This window comes from Callorhinus ursinus, unplaced genomic scaffold (genome assembly GCF_003265705.2).
Source record: "Callorhinus ursinus isolate GAN/ISIS: 27379988/994484 unplaced genomic scaffold, GSC_fseal_2.0 scaffold24, whole genome shotgun sequence".
Lineage (NCBI taxonomy): Eukaryota > Metazoa > Chordata > Mammalia > Carnivora > Otariidae > Callorhinus > Callorhinus ursinus.
This window is the reverse complement of record NW_027397086.1, coordinates 3498976-3518759: the sequence shown is the minus strand read 5'-3', so window position 1 is coordinate 3518759 and position 19784 is coordinate 3498976. Positions and strand designations below refer to the sequence as shown.

General features: G+C 51.8%; 1 protein-coding gene across 5 annotated transcripts in view; it reads right to left on the bottom strand.

Moving 5' to 3' along the window:
- Positions 1 to 19418, bottom strand: part of ZER1 (zyg-11 related cell cycle regulator) — a 29678-nt gene extending 10260 nt beyond the window's left edge. For 3 of the 5 annotated variants that reach the window (XM_025888320.2, XM_073905642.1, XM_073905641.1), the window contains exons 1-8: positions 19263 to 19418; positions 7918 to 8169; positions 5420 to 5570; positions 4774 to 5210; positions 4286 to 4462; positions 3342 to 3456; positions 3029 to 3175; positions 2508 to 2681 (exon numbers count right to left, since the gene is read on the bottom strand). In XM_025888320.2, the coding sequence (XP_025744105.1) occupies positions 2508 to 2681; positions 3029 to 3175; positions 3342 to 3456; positions 4286 to 4462; positions 4774 to 5210; positions 5420 to 5570; positions 7918 to 8075 (1359 nt within the window). In that variant the 5' untranslated portion in view covers positions 8076 to 8169; positions 19263 to 19418. Of the gene's footprint in view, positions 1 to 2507; positions 2682 to 3028; positions 3176 to 3341; positions 3457 to 4285; positions 4463 to 4773; positions 5211 to 5419; positions 5571 to 7917; positions 8170 to 18624; positions 18646 to 19262 lie in introns of those variants that run through there. The other 2 variants (XM_025888321.2, XM_073905640.1) reach the window with 2 other exon arrangements.
- Positions 19419 to 19784: the final 366 nt, after the last annotated feature.

The following is a 19784-nucleotide window of genomic DNA, read 5'->3' as shown; positions in this document are numbered from 1 at the left end:
GAGACTTTCAGGAGGATAATTCGAAAGTACGTCCCAGATGCTTTAAAAAGACACCTACCCATTCACTGCCCTGGCAATGCCCCTTTTAGTCATGTATTATAAGGATAAGCCAATGAGTAGAGTCAGCAAAGCCTTATTTGAAATAGCACACAGGGGCTAACTCAGTGACTATAGCCCGGGCCTGTGGGTCAGCCCGGCCTGCTACTCTGTGGGGATAGGGCTTGGCCACTGCCTCCCAGCTCCAGCTCACAGTGTGCTCCAGAGCGGCCTTCCCTGGATGAGGATGCTGAACACTGTGCTGATAACCAACAACTATAACACAACGGTTAAGCCCAGCTGTGAGGGGGAGGAGAGCTGGACTGGGGACAACTTTCACTCTGTAGTTAACACATTTTCTTTTTTCTTTTTAAGATTTTATTATTTATTTGACACACAGAGAGGGAGCACAAGCAGGGGGAGTGGCAGGCAGAGGGAGAGGGAGAAGCGGGCTTCCTGCTGAGCAAGGAGCCTGACAAGGGACTCGATCCCAGGACCCTGGGATCATGACCTGAGCCGAAGTCAGACACTTAACCGACTGAGTCACCCAGGCGTCCCAACACATTTTCATATCATGGTCAACCCTTGGACAACCTGAGAGTTAGGGGCACCGACCTCCTCCGCACCCACTGCCGTGCAGCTGAAAATCCACGAATAACTTCTGACTCCTCCCAGAACTTCACCACTAATACCCTACTGTTGACTACATAACGTCAATAGTCAATTAACACATTCTGCATGTTACATGTGGTACATATTGTAGTCTTACGATAAAGTAAGCTAGAGCAAAGAATATGTAAGGAAATCATGAGGAAGAGAAAATACATTGACAGTGTATACTGTATTTGTCAAATAAAATCTGCATCTGGGGGGCGCCTGGGTGGCTCAGTTGGTTAAGCGACTGCCTTTGGCTCAGGTCACGATCCTGGAGTCCCGGGATCGAGTCCCGCATCGGGCTCCCTGCTCGGCAGGGAGTCTGCTTCTCCCTCTGACCCTCTTCCCTCTCATGCTCTCTCTCTACCATTCTCTCTCTCTCAATAAATAAATAAAAATCTTTAAAAAAAAAAAAATCTGCATCTGGGGTGCCTGGGTGGCTCAGTCAGTTAAGTGTCCAGACTCTTGATTTTGGCTCAGGTCATGGTCTCAGGGTTGTGAGAAAGAGCCCCGTGTCGGGCTCTGTGCTAGGCACGGAGCCTGCCTAAGATTCTCTCTCTCCCTCTGCCCTTCCCCCCGCCCCCTCCTTGATCTCGATCTCTCTCAAATAAATAAATAAATAAATCTGTTTGTTTTTAAGATTTTATTTATTTATTTGACAGAAAGAGACACAGCGAGAGAGGGAACACAAGCAGGGGGAGCGGGAGAGGGAGAAGCAGGCTTCCCGCTGAGCAGGGATCCCGATGCGGGGCTTGATCCCAGGACCCTGGGACCATGACCTGAGCCGAAGGCAGACGCTTAACCAACTGAGCCACCCAGGCGCCCCTGAATAAATCTGTTTTTTAAAAAAAGGGGTGCCTGGGTGGCTCAGTAGGTTGAGCATCTGACTCTCGATTTCAGCTCAGGTCATGATCTCAGAGTTGTGGGATCAAGCTCTCCATCAAGCTCTGGGCTCCATGGCTCCGTGGCTCTGTGCTCAGCATGGAGTCGGCTATAGTCCCTCTTCCTCTGCTCCTCCCCTAACTCTTTCTCTCTCTCTGTCTCTCTCTCAAATAAATAAATAAATAAAATCTTTAAAGAAGAAATCTACATCTAAGTGGACCCGCACAGTTGAAACCAATGAGGTTCAAGGGTCAGTGGTGTTTGAGTTTGTTTTCAAGCATTAGACGTCTTACTTTTATAATCAGAAAAAAAACTATTAAGAGTTCTGTTGTAAAAATGTTTGTTGATCTGGGAGATGGTCACATTCAGAAGACACTGTTGAAATAAAAATCCACATTATGCAAACAGTAAGTGCAGAATGACCCCATCTACTAAATAAACATGCACGGGCGAAATCCAGAACAACTGGTATCCAACATCAACGGTGGCTATCTCTGTGTGGTGGGATTATGGGTGGTTTTTCTTTTTCTTTCTATCTGTAATTACAATTTTTCTAAGGTCAAAATTTGTGTGACTTTTATAATAAAAGCATCTATTGGAAAACAATCCCTCCTCCCCCGGCAGCAGAGTGTTACTGGGCAGAAGGGCTGAGGAGTCAGCATGAGCAGAGGCCCAGGGGCAGGAGGAGAACAGGGTCCCTGGGTGGGGGGTGGCCGTGGGGGATGGACTGGTCAGGTGGGGCCGGATGACAGGGTCCTGAATGCCAGGTCCCAGAGTCTGGGAGGGATGCTGTGGGTAAGGGCAGGTGCAGTACAGAGCCAGGCGGCAAAGGATGGCCCCTGAGGGACCAGGTTGGTGAGGCTGGGACACAGGGTGCACGGGAAAAGGAGGGGCTGGGCCTGAGCATGCAGGGCTGTCGTGGGTAGGGGGCTCACCGTCACCTCCTGGTAGGATTCCATGCCATTCAGCACCACCTGGATGACCTGTCGGCGTAGCTTGACGCTCTGCTCGGAGCGGTACTCAGAATTGGTCAGGTAGAAGAGGGCAGCGCTGCCCGTGACTTGAATGTTCTTGTCATACTTGTGGCACTTGAGGGCCGTGATGACCAGCTGTAGGAAGACAGGATAGGCCTGGCTTGGCACGTCCCATTCAAGTTGTGCAAGGCCAGGCCGAGGGCTCTGCCAGGGGGCTGGGGTGGGTCCTCTGGGCTACAGCTTATCCCAATCCTGTTCTCTGAGAGAAGTGAGGATTGCGGGCAGAAACTAGGAGAGGGCCACAGGTCTGGGACAAGGCCAGTGCTGGGACGAGTCAGGCCTGGGGCCCGGGGGTAGGACTGCTGGTGTCCCGGGGATGAGGAGGAGGTGCAGAGGAGGGACGGGGGCTCTGGCTCAACCAAATCCAGCACCTGCCAGCTGGGGATGGGCAGGAGACCAAGGACCCCCAGGTTGAGGCTGACCTTCAAGGCCCGAAGAAGCTGGTTGCAGCGCTCGATGCGTGCGATGTCAAAAAGCAGGTTGATGGCCCGTGAGGTGATCTCAGGCCTATGCTCCGTGTAGGCCTCTATGGCATTCAGCACCTGCTCCTCATTTTTGTCACCACTTACCTGGGAATGGAACATGCTCAGAACCACCCGGAAGAGGCCAAGTGGTAGGATCCCTAGATCCCAGCTCCATCTCTAGCCCCAGGGTAGACACCGTGGGGCCCCCAGCCCACCCCCACCCCTTGTCCCAGGGCTCCGTATTCCTCCCCTCCCCAACTCTCTCTCTCACTTTGTAGGCGGGAATGTGTGTCAGCCGGCACAGGGAGGTCTCGAAGAGCCCAAGGAACTGCAGTGGCCTCTTCAGGGCCCGGAAAGGCATGATGCTGCTCTTGGAAGGCTCAATGCTGGGGAAAGAGGGTGTTGGGTCAGTGGCCTATGGACGGGGGCTGCCCTGGGTTCATTCAGGAGGGCTCCTCCCTGAGGGTGGCTAGGCGTTTACTTGGGGCCCCCTTCTAGGCCCTCCTGTCTCGTATTTTGGGACATAGACCCCCACCTCTTGACAGAAAGATGGCAAGGTCAAATTGTATAACATGTGGGATGGGAGATACTGTTACAACCATCTTTGGAAAATACTATATGCCCTTCTAGTGAGGACTTGTCCACTTTATGTAAAGTTCTACTAACAATCATGAAGGACATGCCCATCAACCAAACCCCGCGAACGTATGGCTGGTAATAGGGCTTATAGCCAATTATAGCTGGATGGGTTTGAATCGGATCTCTCAACCAACCGAGCCAGGAAGCAACCTATCTGCTGTGATACCTAATGCGTGGTGGACACTGCTGGCCCATCCTACCACCACCACCGATCTCTAGCCAGGCTGAGTGTCCTAATTTCCTGGTCACTCCTTAAGCTTGCACCTTCCAGTCTTTGCGTATGCTGTTCCCTCTGCTGGAACACCTTTCCTCTGGCAAACTCAGAAGGAGCTTTCAGGACAGCTTGGATGCCAGTCTTCCTTCCTCTTTCCTGATCCTCAGGGCAACCCCACAGCCCTGTGCCTCCCCTACCACAGTCCTATTAATGACTCCTCTGTCCCCATTAGCTCGTACAGACTCCAGAGGGCAGGGCCTGCTTCGTTTCTTTATCGCTAGCACCCAGCACAGGACTTGGCTCGGTAAATAAATGCTTGTTGAATGACACCCTGCTGGCAACCATGGCGGGTGGGTCCCCACCTAGTCTGCCCTGCCTCCTCGTCCATCTTGGAGATGCTGCAGTTCTCCAGGATCATGTGGCCAGAGATGTCCAGGGACATCAGGTTCCCCAGCTTTTGCACAAAGAGGCTCAGCACCTTGCGAGTCAGCTTGAACTTGTAGTAGCTGGAGAGGCGGTCTCGGGAGATGTCCAGGTGTCTGGAGATTGGAGTGGGGGCCAAAGGTCAGGAGCTGGACATGGGTTGGGGTTTCCTCAGAGACCCCTGCTCTTTCAGCCCATGGCAGGGGAGGGCCCATCCCTGCCACAGCTGCTCCAGGGCATTCTGGGGAAGAGCCTGCTGGCACCCCAAGGCCCTGAACAGCCGGGATGCAGCCAAAACACTGGGCTTAAGGAAGGGGACTGACTCTTCCAAACCCACTTCTGCCTGGCCAGGGGCTCACAAACCTCCTGGGACTGCCAACCCCCACCCCCCACCCTTACCCCAGTGAGCTCCGGGCCAGCAGCTCACCGTAGCTTGTGCAGCTGGACGATGACCCGGATGTGATCGTCTGAAAGGTCCATGTTGTAGAGCACAAGGGACACCAGGCTGTCTTTCCACTGGGTTAGGAAGGCCGCATCGCTCGTCTGGATGCCTGAGAGGTCCAAGGCAGCCAGGGAGTTGAGTGGCCGTAGCAGGGACTCCACAGGGACCCCGTCGATCATGCGGCCCAAGTTGAGGAAGCGTAGGCGGCTAAAGCCCTCAAAGGTGAAGTCCTTGACCAGCACCTGGCAGGTGGGGTTGACGAGGCACTCATCTTCACAGCCCCCTGGGTTCTCCTCCTCATAGAAAATGTTTGCACAGCCGAAGAGGCTCAAGGACACCAGGGTGTGGCTAAAGCTCCTCAGCGTCTGCAGACTCTTGGCGGACAGCTTCTCGCAGTTGGTCAGGTACAGCTCCACCAGATCCTGGTAGCAGGCACAGCTCCGTCATCACCACAGCCCACCAACCCCCGCCTCCGGCGACCCCCAGGCCTGACCCCAGACCACAGGCAGGCTTGGGGAGGGGCGTGCATAAGGAGGGGGCACGCCAGATTCTTGGGCTGGAGGCGACTCACTGACCCTCTCTGGCCGGCCTCCCCATGGCCAGCCCCCCTGGCTGGCGATGCAGGTCTCACCTGCTTGCGGATGGCCTCCAGGTCCTGGTCCTGCACCAGGTCCTCGCGGAGGTGGATCCGGGTGAGGCGGGTGCTGCGGGGGTCTGAGAAAAGGCTGAAGAAGCTCTCGTGCGGCTCAAAGTTGCAGGCGGCGTTGACCAGCTCCACATACCTGGGAGGGAGGAAAGCCTGGCTAGTGGGAGGGGCCCGGGGACCCTTGTCCTCTCTAAAGGCTCAGCTCCAGGTGTCCTGTCCCTGGAAACTTCCCTCACCACCCATCAGCAGCTTCCATCTCCTCCGCTCCCTGCCCCTCTTTCTAAGAGCACCTGCTTGGATCCTGACCCCCTTGCAGGTGAGATGAAGGGTGGCCCCAGGCACCAGGGGGGCAAAGGTGATAAAGAGGTCTGTAATCAATAGCAAATCCCAAACTCTTCCTCCCAAAGCCGTACATATCTATAACAAACACACACATCCACATTCCTCATTTTAAGCCAGCTTCTGTTCCTTGACCGGCCCCTCCCGGGACCCTTTCCAATACGAAGATTAAGCCAAGGGGTTTAACATTCCCAGCTGGGTGCAGGGCAAGCACTCAATAAAACTCCGTTTGAGATGCCAGTTGATACAAGAATCTTGGTCTGGTGGAAAAGGCTTGGGAGTCAAACACTCTGGACTCTAAATCCTAGTGTGGCTGTTCACCACTTGGGCAACTTGACATGAGTAATGGAACTTCCCCAGACTTTAGTTTCTTCATCTGTAAAATGGACATAACTCTGGTCTGCAAAGCGTCCAAGCGAGTGCCTGACCCACATTAAATGCTCAGAACATGATTACAAGTCGGGCTCTGTCCTCGGGTCACATACAAGTTCCCACTCTTTCTCCTTTCTTTTATTCAGATTTTATTTTATTTATTTGTTTTTAAGATTTATTTATTTGAGAGAGAGAGCGAGCGAGCAGGGGAGGGGTAGAGGGAGAGGGAGAGAGTGAAGCAGACTCCCTGGTGAGTGTGGAGTCCAATGTGGGGCTCGAGCTCACGGCCCTGAGATCATGACCTGAGCCAAAATCAAGAGTCAGCCACTCAATGGACTGAAACACCCAGGCGCTCCCTATTTTATTTTATTCTTTAAAGATTTTTGATTTCGGCTCAGGTCATGTCTCAGGGTCTTGGGATGGAGCCCTGTATTCGGCTCAGTGGGGAGTCTGCTTGGGATTCTCTCTCTCCCTTTCCCTCCTGCCTTTCCCACTTGTGCTCTCTCAAATAAATAAATACATTTTTTAAAAAAGATTTTGGGGCACCTGGGTAGCTCAGTCCATTAAGTGTCTGCCTTTGGCTCAGGTCATGATCCCAGGGTCCTGGGATCGAGCCCCACATCAGGCTCCCTGCTCGGCTGGGAGCCTGCTTCTCCTGCTCCCTCTACCCCTCCTGCCCTCCTGCCCCTCTATTTCCCAAATAAATAAATATTAAAAAAACTTTTTTTAAAGATTTTATTTTTAAATAAACTCCACACCCAATGTGGAGTTCAAACTCACAACCCCAAGATCAAGAGTCGCACGCTCCACTGACTGAGCCAGCCAGGTGCCCCACAAGTTCCCACTTTTATGTGCAACTGTTTGGTCTAACAAGTTTCCTTCTGGGCATCTAGACTGAACTCCCTGAGGTGAGTGAATGCATATCCTATTGCTAGGAGCCTCTAATAGTGGGGAGTCCCCTGGAGGGTCCACATAAAGATTTTCTGAATGATTTGATTCCTGGTCATAGATCCATTATTTGTGTACCAGAGCATAAACATGTTCGTGGCCATGTGCACACACAGACACGTGTTTGTAGGCACAGGTACGCGTGCGCACACACAGAACAGCACAGAACTCCTTCGTTTATATGCAGGTTTCTTTTTTCTTTCTTTTTATTTTTTTATTTGTTTATTATTATGTTATGTTAATCACCATACATTACATCATTAGTTTTGGGGTTTCTTTTTTCTTCTTCTTCTTTTCTTCTTCTTTTGTTTTAAAGATTTTATTTATTGATTTGAGAGAGAGAGCGGAGTGAGAGAGAGAGAGCATGAGTGGTGGGGGAGTGGCAGAGGGAGAGGGAGAAGCAGGCTTCCCACGGAGCAGGGAGCCCAATGCAGGGCTTGATCCCAGGACCCTGGGATCATGACCTGAGCCGAAGGCAGACGCTTAACCATCTGAGCCACCCAGGCGCCCCATATGCAGGTTTTTATACCCTCTCATAGATGTAATGTGCACTCGCAGTTACACACTCAAATGTATCCCATGCTGCAGAAGCCCAGGTGTGTATATATACCCATTCCTTCACATGCACACACCTCCATACACATACCAACGTGCACACACGTGACTTTGTTCTCCTGCACGCACAGATACCCAAGTGTGTGCACACCCCCTCACACGTGTGTATCCATAGCCACATCCCCGTATGGTGCACACGATGGTCCCAGAGCCTCCACATGCGCTCATGCTAAGACTCATGCCCGTGCCCCAGCGCCCCCACTGCTCACTCATTGACGAGCCGGTCACAGATCTCGCTGGGCAGGAAGATGTCTGGATGCAGCCGCAGAGTCTCCTTGTCCAGCAGGTAGCCCAATGTGCCATCCAGGTTGCGCAGGCAGAAGTCGGTGCAGAGGGCCATCAAGGACTCAGGGGTGTCGGACGCCATGCTGAGGGCAGGCGGGTGGACCAACCCAGGACAGGGGCCCCTAGGGGCAGCGGTGACTCCCTAGCACTCACAGGATCATTGGCAGAACCACAACCTGGGGGTAGGAAGAAGCTAAGTGAGCCACACATAAGAGCCACAACCACTGGCTACCCTATGCCCACTCTCTGAGCAGGGAAACTGAGGCCCCAGATGTCACACGCAAATTAGCAGCTTAGCAGAGACATGCCCCAAGGCTCCTGATTCCTTCCCTGCTCCTCTCTGCTATGCCACTAGCGAGGTGTGATTTGACCTGCAAAGAGCAGGAGGCCTTGTCCAAGCATTTTTATGCCTTCACAGTGTCTGTGGGCAGACAAGCTGGGGACTCAATGCTGGGCTTAGGATAACGGGGGCTTCCATTAACAGCCACACTGAGGCATCCCTTACTATGTAACCTAACCTATAAATAGCTGTCACTGTGGGAACAGTCAGTATATGCCGGGACTTTATAGACATGTTGTCACTGAATCTCATTGTATATGATTAAGAGTGAAGGCTCCTCCCAAAGAGAAATGAAAATATGTGTCCACATAAAAATTATACATTCATGTTCACAGCGGTATTATTCATAATAGTCGGGAAATGGAAACTACTTTCCATTAACTGATGCATGGATAAACAGAAATGGTCTGTCCATACAATGGAATATTATTCAGCCATAAAAGGAATGAGGTATTGACACATGCTACAACATGGACAGACCTTGAAAACATTATGCTAAGTAAGAGAAACCAGACACAAAAGGCCATATACTGTATGGTTCCATTTATATGTAATGTCTAGCCAGAATAGGAAACCTGTGGAGACAGAAGTAGATTAGTGTGGCCTAGGGCTGGGGGGTTGTGAGGAATGGGGAATGACTGATAAGAGGTACAGGGTTTCTTCTGGGGTGATAAAAATGTTCTAAAATTGATGATGGTGAGAGTCACACAACTCTGAATATACTAAAAACCACTGAATTATCTATGTTAAATAGGTATACTGTATGGTATAGGAATTGTAGCTCAATAAAACTGTTATTAAAGAACTAAAGTTGAGGGGTGCCTCGCTGGTTCAGTCAGAAGAGCATGCGACGCTTGATCTCAGGTTGTGAGTTTGAGCCCCACCTTGGGCAGGGAGCCTACTTAAATAAACAAACAAACAAATAAATAAATAAATAAACAAAGTCAGGGTGCCTGGCTGGCTCAGTTGGTGGAGCATGTGACTTTTTTTTTTTAAGATTTTATTTATTTATTTATTTATTTGAAAGAGAGAGAGAGAAAGACAGCAAGAGAGGGAACACAAGCAGGGGGAGTGGGAGAGGGAGAAGCAGGCTTCCCGCTGAGCAGGGAGCCCGATACGGGGCTCGATCCCAGGACCCTGAGATCATGACCTGAGCTGAAGGCAGACGCTTAACGCCTGAGCCACCCAGGCACCCCTAAGGAGCATGTGACTCTTAATCTTAGGGTCGTGAGTACAGATTACTAAAAAAAATAAATAAATAAACTTAAAAAAAAAGCAACCTTAAAGTCTCCTACTACTTTCATGATCTTGAGCTAGGTAAAGATTCCTTAAATAAGACTCATAAGGAAAAATGATAAACCAATCTGCACCGAAGTGAAGAAACTTCTGTTCATATATACACAAAAATTAATCGAAGATGGACCACGGACCTAGAAGAAAATACAGGAGTCTATCTTGTGACTTTAGAGTAGGCAATCATTTCTTTTTTTTTTAAAGATTTTATTTATTTGACAGAGAGAGAGACAGCGAGAGAGGGAACACAAGCAGGGGGAGTGGGAGAGGGAGAAGCAGGCTTCCTGCCGAGCAGGGAGCCCGATGCGGGGCTCGATCCCAGGACCCTGAGATCATGACCTGAGCTGAAGGCAGTTGCTTAACCAACTGAGCCACCCAGGCGCCGCTTCTTCTTTTTTTTTTTTTTTTTTTTAAGATTTTATTTATTGACAGAGAGAGCACAAGCAGAGGGAGAGAGAGGGAGAAGCAGGCTCCCTGCCGAGCAAGGAGCCTGATGCGGGACTCGATCCCAAGACCCCGGGATCACGACCCGGGCCAAAGGCAGCTGCTTAACTGACTGAGCCACCCAGGTGTCCCGAGTAGGCAATCATTTCTTAAACAGGTCACAAAAAACCCCAGAAACCATAAAAAGAAAAAATTGTACTGCCTTAAAATGTAAGACTCTGTTAATCAAAAGATATCATTAAGAAAAAGGACAAGCCACAGACTAGAAAATATTTCCAATAATATATCCAACAAATGACTCATATTCAGAATATATAAACACCTTCTACAGATCATTTTTAAAAAGATTTTAGCAATTTCTACACCGAGGGCAGGGCTCAAACTCACAACCCCGAGATCAAGAATCCTATGCTCCACTGACTGAGCCAGTCAGGCGCTCCCAAATCATTTTTTTTTTTAAGATTTACTTATTTGAGAGAAAGAGAGGGAGAGAGAGAGTATGTGTGTGCATGTATGCACATGCACAAGCGAGCAGGGTGAGGGGCAGAGGGAGAGGAGAATTCCCAGCAGATTCCCCACTAAGCATGGAGCCCCACATAGGGCTTAATCTCCCAACTCCAAAATCACGACCTGAGCTGAAATCAAGAGTTGGATATCTAACCGACTGAACCACTCAGGCAACACCCCCAAATTGTTTTAAAAGGACATAGCATCCAACTAAAAAATGGGCAAAAGACTAGAACAGGCATTTCATAAAGAATAGAAAACATATGGACACATATGGAAAAGGGCTCAGCTTCATTAATATCCATAAAACCACAATGAGACACCATTTCCCACCCACCAGAATGGCTCAACTGGAAACAATCCAGGCACTACCAAGCTTGTGCTATGGTGAAGATGGAACAGCGGGATGTCACCCACGCTGCGAGTGGGAGTGTAAATTGGTGCGAATTGACAGTATAATGAAATACTGTGCGACACTATCTACTAAAGCTGAATATGCACATATGTTCAATGTTCAGCAATTCCACTCCTAGGCACACACCCAACAGAGATGCACATATACATGTTCCCCCAAAGACACAGACCAGAATGTTCACAGCAGCATGATTCAGAATAGCCAAAACCAGAAAAGAATCTGAATGTCCCTGACATTAGAATAAATAAGTACAGTATACTCACCAATGAAATATTAAGGGCAACGAGAAGGCACAAACTACTGTTAACACAACAGCTTGGATGAACCTCCCAAGTTTAGTGAAAGGAGTCAGACACAAAAGAGCATGTATCATATTATATACCGAATGAATCCATTCATGTTTTACTCCATTAAGTTAAAAAAAAAAAAAAAAGCCAGAACAATCTGATCTGTGGTGGCAGAAGTCAGCAATGAGTTTACTTTGGGGATTTGGCTGGGTGTTGAGAATCTTCTAGTCCCACATCAGAGTGCTGGATATACAGGTGTGTTCACTTTGTGAATATTCGGGAGCTGTATACCCTGGTATGATTTTTCAAAGTGTATATTATAACTCAATGAGAGTTAAGAAAATGGCCTGGACACCAAACAGGTCCACATTTAGAGGGGACTGGGGTTCAGTGAAGTGATGCTCTGACAGTATAGCTCCTTAGCTACAGGTGGCTGAGAGAGAATGAAAACTGAACCTTCACATTCAAATTGAATGAACAAGATAGAAAACAATCAACCATTTATAGAACTGAGGAAAGTCAGGAATTAATCCCAAACCATCTTCCTGTCAGAGTCTATATCGGAAAAGGGGGGAAATAGGCAAAAGGAATCCATGGTGTTAAAAGTCAGGGTAGTGATTCCCTTTGCAGAGAGGCAGTGATTAGAAAGTGGCAGGGGGGCCTTGGGGATAGGTGTGTTTGCTGGTGCACATTCATCAAACTGTCCACTCACGCTTTCCAGGCCTTTCCCTAGCTAGGTTATACTTCAATAGTTTTTTGTTTTGTTTTTTTTTTAAGCGCAGGCTCTGTCATCAGATAGATCTATGTTTCAACCCAGTTCTACAATTCACTGTAAATTATTATTTTTTTAAAGATTTTTTTTTTTTTTATTGAGAGAGAGAGAATGAGAGATAGAGAGCACGAGAGGGAAGAAGGTCAGAGGGAGAAGCAGACTCCCTGCTGAGCAGGGAGCCCGATGCGGGACTCGATCCTGGGACTCCAGGATCATGACCTGAGCCGAAGGCAGTCGCTTAACCAACTGAGCCACCCAGGCGCCCTCACTGTAAATTATTTAAACTCTCTGGACCTCAGTTTCTTCATCTGGAAAATGGGGGTAATAATCCCCACTTCACAGGGCTGCTGGAATAAATGAGATGTCGGGAAAATGCTTGGTCTCAGGCTTGATGAGACTGAGTACACAAGAAATGTTGCTTATGATCCCATCTTGCAGATGAGAAAACTCAAGCTGAGAGAGGCTACTCTGTCCAAAGTGGGATTTGAACCTGGTCTCTCGGACTCCATCATATCAACCCTTGGAGAGCTCTGAAGGAGTTCGGGGCCCAGCACTGCCCCTGGCTTCCTGGAGCCCCCGTGCCCATATGTGAGCCTTCTGGGCTGCTCTAGAAATCCAGTGGGCGGCCCCAGAGCCCTGTGCCGTCTGGGATCACAAGGTCTAAGTGCCAGCACCACTACTTACTGGTGCCAGTGCTCTGAGAGCTCTGGAGTCAGGCCCACCCAGCTTCAAGTCCCAGCCCTGCCGCTTAAGAGCAGGTGAACTTGGGCAAGGGTCTTCACTGCCCTGTGCCTCGGTTTCTTCTCTAAAACAGGGAGCACTGTGTGAGGATAACATGGAATATCGGAAGAGCTTAGCCTGGCACCTGGCCCGTGGTAACTGCTCAATAAAAAGAAGCTACTATTACAATTACGATTATCACCATCACCATCCCTTTCTCCTGCCTCACCTCCCCTGGTCCCCAACAGAGCGGGGTCTGCCCCTGCCCAGGTGCAGTCCTGTGCTCCCCAGGCCTGGGTCTCTTGCCGCAAGGCCCATGGTGCCAATTTCCCACCGGCTGCGTGCCACCCTTGAGGGAAGGCACAATAAACAGGCTGCCTGGGCCACTGGGCACGGCCTTCCTTTACCTTCATTCTCTTCTAGATCTTCCCTGGTCAACAGGAGCCGGGGAAGAACCGCTGACAGGGAGGTGCATCCTGTTGGAAACCGAGTCCCCTCTCTTCAAGCAGTGACTCAAGGCCTCCTGAGCCACAGCCAGCCTTCTGGTCCACTCGAGGCCTGCTGGGCTCTACGGCAGCCGGCCTGGCCTCCTTCGTGGTACTGGCAACAGGCCCCAAGCACAGGGTCACCTTCAGACCTTTGCTCAGTCTGTTTTCTTTCAACTGGGAGCATCCCAATTCAATGACTTATCCCACTTTCTATTCTAAATACTACTCCCACCCCCAAAACACATCCGTGTCCCTCCTCCAGGAAGCATCCCCGCCCACACACACGCCAGCCCACACCACCTTTGAACACTGCCCCGAACATCGCCAGCCTTGGTATCAAAATCGCTTCCTCTGGGAAGCCTTCCCTGACCCGCCAGGGTGCTCCCGCCATGTGCGCCCACGGCCCCACCGGAACAACTAACACTTTGAAGTGATGCTGGTTTCGTGATCGGGCTTCCTTGCCAGACGGTCGGTTCCATGAGGACAGGAACCGGGCTGTCTTGTGTGGCATCGCCCTGCGCTGAGCCCAGGTCACTTCTTTATCCACTCAGCAGCTGTCTGTTGAGCACTGTGGGTTCAGTGGTGAGCGAAACCAGACAAGGTCCTCGTCCTTATGGGAGCAAACTGACTCTGAGGGAGACAGACATCCACCTAAGCAGCACACAAACCTCACACCATGTCCCTGGGACCAGTGTTCTGGAGAAGGAGGTATCTGGTGCTCTGGGTGCCTATGCCAGGGGACCTGCCCTGGACTGGGGAGTCATGCGCAGGCTTCTTGGAAGTGATATTTCAGCTGCAACCCGAAAGAGGAGTCACAGTTAACTCTGGTGGTGGGGAGAGAAGGGAAAGGCATTCCAGGAAGACAGAAATGATGTGCACAGGCTGAAAGGCCAGAGGGTATGGGATGCTGGTGCCAGAGGCCCAATTCCACAACAATTTGCTGGACAAAGGAAGTGCTGAACACCCTGTGTGGGCCTGACAGATGGTAGGGTTTCAACACGTGCCTCTGGCAGGGACAAGAGGGACTTGCAGGTTGTGGCAGACGTGGCCAGTGCCTGGGGCACAAGGCACACTCTGTATCCTCCCTGTCCACTGTGCCAGGACAGTGGGAGGACCCAGTGGCCACAGAGGAACCCTCACCACTCTGAACAAGAGAGCACCGCCTGGGGCTTTGCCTTTTCGGCAGGGCTGAGCCCAGTTACCCGGGTACCCACCAGGCCCTGACCCTGTTCCCCGGGTGGAAGAAACACCACCCTTTCAGCCACTAAGGTCACCCAAAGACAAACCAGGCAGATGGTACCATCTGCTAACCACCCTTTGGCAGTGGGACCTGGCTGCTTGGGGCTGGGGTGAGCTGGAGAAGGAAGGGGCCACCCTCATCTTGGCAGGGAGGCCGAGGGGCCAGGGGCGCCCTGCCACTGGTGCCCCCAGGCGGTTGTCATCTCTACCCTCCCCACACCCACCCCCGAGGGCTCCCCACTCCTGGAGCAAGCACCGGCCATCTGGGATTCTGGCAACCAGGGACAGAGGGAACTCTGATTCTGACAGCACACCACATGGTAAGAAGAACCCCATGTCTTCCTCCATCCCTTCTCTAGCAGGTTCTTCACACTGGATCCACCCTGAGCTCTGACATGGGGGGTGAGGGGGGAGTGGCAGGGAGCAGATGAGAGAAGGCAGAACACAGAAGCAGTGACCACAGTCTCCACCCCGGTTTCTTCCAGGTGGGGCGCTGAGCCCCTCATGCTTTACTGCATATAGTTCCTTATTTAACCAACAAACCACATTCCCTAGGATCTGGTACTTGAAGCTAATTGACATTTGTATAACAATTGCTGAACACCTTCCCACAGCCTGTGAGCTCACGAGCTTGGGGAGGATGGGAACCCAGTCTGCTTGCAGGCTCCCGGATCCTCTGTGCCAGTCTGTGCCTGGCACGCGTCAGAATAAAGGTTTGCCTTTGCCCTGATCTCACTATAGCAGCTGAGGTATTGACTATTGACTGTTACCCCCCCATTTGCTGAGGAAGACACTGAGGCTTGCCTGAAATCACACAACGGATGACAGGGGATGCGATTCCAAACCAAACCCGTGCATCTCACCACACCACTGGGTCTTCTGTCCATGCAGCGCAGTGGGTGGAAGGAGGAACTGTGGTCCAGAGGGAGCATGGGACCCCACCAGCGACCTGACACCCGGCCGACAGAGAGGCTGGGGGAGCCAGAAGCTTGAGCCTTGGAGCAGCGCCCACCCTGTGAAATATTAACCCAAGAGCGGGGGGGGGGGGGTGGGGGTGGAATCCAAACAAATGCCCTATTTACAGAAGCTGGAAGTTTTCCAGGAGGGAGCAGATCCCAGTCCAGATATTGGGGGTGGGAAGCTGCTGTGAGGAGAGTCAGGGCAAGTGCCAGGGTCTCCCGGGGGCCAGGGTGCAGGCCAGGGGCGGAAAGCATCCCGACGGGGTCATAATCCACAGAGTGGGTGACGTTAAGATGCAGAAACGGAATGAGGGAGGCATGCACCTCCCCGCTCACTGGTGCCACCTGGAGGCAGAGGGGCCTTGGGGAATACCTGGGTTCCCAGCTCACACACAAACTTAATGATCAATCACATCCATACCAAGCAACATATTCCAAGAACTTGATATCCGTCAGGTCATTTAACTCCCTCAGCAACCACATGAAGCAGGAGTTATTAGAATCTACAACTTACAGAGAGGCAGCTGAGGAGTGGCAAAGTAATCTGCCACGGACTATGTATAGGTTCAAGGGTCTATCTGTACCTCGCAACACATACACATGTATGCGTTAGTTCCAGACCCAGAGTGCCGAGCTCTCCATGCCTGTTCTCACTGAAGGCACAAATAACCTAGGAGGGACATATTTTGTTTTCCAGATGAGCAAACCGTGGTTCAAAGATGTGTGAGGACCTGCCCAAGGTCCCCCAGAAAGTGCCTGGCTCTCCTTCGCATGACGCTAGGGGCAGGAACTATTCCCCCCACCCCCACCCCTGATCTTGTTTCTGCAGATGAGGCTTCACTGACTCCTTAAAACTCCGCGTGTCCTTAGGCACCGAGCACAGATGATCTGTTACCGCTGGTAACTGTGCTATGAGCATATATCATTTTGGCCACACGACTTGAAGCTTCTTGGCGGGGGCCTTGTGTGATCCATGGCATCTCCATGACACAGTGAGTGTACAGCTGGCTGGCTGCAGATGAAGGAGCCTCGCCTGCACGAGATCCCCAAGCAATATTTGTCGGCCTCAGGATTCATCAGGGTCCTTATCGGTCAATGTGTGGCAAACACATTGTGTGGGCTTGCTGAGGAGATGCCAAGAAGGTGGTGAACAATCATTATGGAGGGATCGCCTAGGAATCATGCCTGGGGAGAGCCTTCTGTCCGTTTGGAAGGTGGAAAATCAGCTTTAGTGATTGAGCCAGATAAAGAATGTCGGTCCCAAAACAGATGACCCATCAGGGGTCCCTGAAGTGGCCTTTCAGGAGTCAAGAGCAGCTAAGGCACTGATGGCACTAGTCATACCAAGAACTGTTCTTTGCCTCTGTAGAGAGCTTTAGAGTGCACCCAATACTTTCACGACCTGGGTCTCATTTCATCCTTCCAACAGCCTTCAGAGTTAGTATACAGATAGGAAAACCGAGGCCCAGACAGGGGATGGAACTTGCCCCCCAAGTTCACATAGTGAGCCAGCTGCAGACCTTGGGCTTGAACCCAGGTCCCCAGGTGGCTGGTCCTAGGTTCCAGCCGCAAGAGCTGCTCAAATAGGCTGGCTCTCAGCATCCAAGCGCTCTGACTTTTCGTTTTTAAATCATCTGGCCCAGTCACCTTGTTCAGCTTATGACCCAGGCCTCATGATATAGTCCAGGCTTGAGGGGTGAGGAGGGAGATCAACCATTGTTCCGCTCCCTATAAGGTAGGCTGCAAAGTCTCAGCCTCTGCTGGGTACTTCTCAGATTAACACTCTCCATCAGCAGATCAGCGACACACATCCCAACCACATGTCTGACGCCAACACCATCATTTTATCTATTTTACGTGGTAGAATGGGGATTTGCTGTGCTCTTTTTAAAAAGCCCCCATCACCTTCTAAGAGTGGCGTCAAGAAAGCCAAGACCAAGTTACCATCCTCCCTGTAGGATATACAAACATTGTTCCCCCTGAGGGGTGACAGTAAGTGTCCACTGTGTCTCCCTTCACCCCCACTGTTCTCCAAAATTCTACCAGCTCAGGAGGCAGCCAGAGCTGGTGGCACCACCAGCTGGTGCTAAAAAGAAAGGCTTTGAGGTAGACACATGCAAACAGTTCCTCATCATGGCCACTGCCATCATCACAACTGTTAGATACTGAATACTTAATCCGTGCTAAATAGTGCGCTAAGCACTTCAGTGCGTGATGTCTCATTAAGCCCAACAACCCTATTTTATAGATGAGGACACTGAGGTGGTCCCTCGTCCAAGTTCTCACAACCAGGAAGCAGCTGCATGACCTGATTTAACTACAGTGCTCTATGGCTGTCCTTTTTGTATTAATTCCACCAATGGTCATCACAAAGATGGAAAAAGATTACCTATAATGCCAGGCCAGAGCATAATGGCTATTTGTCATCTAAAACAAATCTATATTTTCTCTGACCACATTTGTACAGATTTGAAAGGGGGCTCCTTTAGTACTCTGGGACCCTGCATCAGAGACAGCCCCTGACGTTCTCCCCACCATTGTCTGGTTCCCTCTCTTCCCCTCCTTCACTCTGCTCCAGTCCCATTGTCCTCTCCTTTCTTAAAACCATCAAGTATACTACCTCAGGACCTTTGCACTTGCTGTTGAATGCTCTGCCTGTAGACAGATGCATGGCTTGCTCCCTCCCTCCCTTCAGGACTCTGCTCAGACGTCATCTTATTTGAGACCTTCTCTGATCAACGTCTCCACAAAGGTGACCCCACCCTCTGGCCCTTGCCATGGCCCTTCCTGCTTTATTTTTCTCCATGACACCCTACATATTATATGTTTCTTATTTTCTGAATGAAGCAATAAACTGAAACAGAGACCCCTCACCACTGCAACCACCTCCTGCTCTAAGCACAGCCTCCTGTTACTCTTCTCAAAGCTGTCTTCAAAGCTCATTCTAACCATTTTGAACCGTGAAGAGAAACATTCCGTGGAAAAGACCAAAGGGGGTATCTTTCCCTGTGGAGGCACCAGGGCTCCCTCCCTCCCCTAAAAACCAAGCGCGTTGACAGGCACAGGCAATGACTGGAAATCTTGGACTCCCTGGTCCAAAGAGCAGCCAAGTCAATTTCCACACACAGAACTATAGTGGCCACCAGACAGTTTCACTTTCAACTCACCTATCAGGCTCCCCTGGCCCTCAGGTTTGCAACCCCAGCCCATCCCTTCCTCATCCTGTTGGATTTCTTACACCTTGTCATCCCTTTTGGGAGTAGTTCCAGAATCCAAGCCGTCCCTGAGCTTTTAGGCATTGCTTTGCAGGAACTTAAGCTCGTCCAACAGGTAGGAGGGGCAGAGGCTGGCCCTTTTAGCCCTATATCGATCCCCCATTTTGTAGGGGCATCCGACAGGGCGTCATTTTCTTTCTGGAGGAAGGGAGCTCGGTTTTAAAAGGCACGTTTCTCAAACCTGGCAGCAGGGGCAGAGAAAGGAGCCCTCCCACCACTGGCCGAAATGGACCTGTGCAAGAGGTTGCAGCGGCGATGCCCAGGCGCCTGAGGCAGAAGGGAAAGGGGGAGGACGCAGATAAATACCCTCGGCACCGGGAGCCGACGGGATGCTCGCTTCCTCTGCGAGGGAAGCCGGGGATGTGACCCGGGGGAATCTGGGGCCAGAGCGCCAGGGAGACAGGGGATCTCGCCAGGCTAGGGCCGGGGTCTGCGGGAGACTGGGGTCGGCGGGGCGGAGCTTGGGATCCCGGGGACTGGAGCCCCGCGAGGGAGGGGGTCGCGGCGGGGGGGGACTCCGTGGCCGTTACCTTGCCCTTAGGGCTGCGGGCGGGGCTGAGGGCCGCCGGGTGCTGGCTCCGGGGCCCGGCCCCTCCCCCGATCCGGCTCCTGAGGCTCGGAGCCTGCAGCCGCCGCCGCCTCCGCTGTCAACAAACCCGGGGCGCGTCACTTCCGGGACCGCCCCTTGGCAACAGCGAACGGGTTCCCCCGACGGGTCCCGCGGCGAACGCGGGCGGCGGCGGCCAAAGGTTCCGGAGCGCGCGGCGGCTCCTCTCCCGGCGGGGTCAGGTGTGCGAGGGGCGGAGTGCAGGTGGGCCCCACCGGGCCTCGAGCGCGCTGCTCCGGGGGCTCCCTGGCTGCGGGGGGACCCGCCGTGTGACACCGGCTTTGGGGCCCGCTGTGGCCTGCAGGCCAGCAGAGCCCGGGCAGTGGTGACGGGCGGGACGGACTCCTCCTCTCGCGTCAGCACCGACGTCTCTCTGGACGCCCCCCGCCCCCCACCCCGGGCACCCCATTGAACGTCCCGAGCGGGTGCTCCGCAGGTAGCGCTC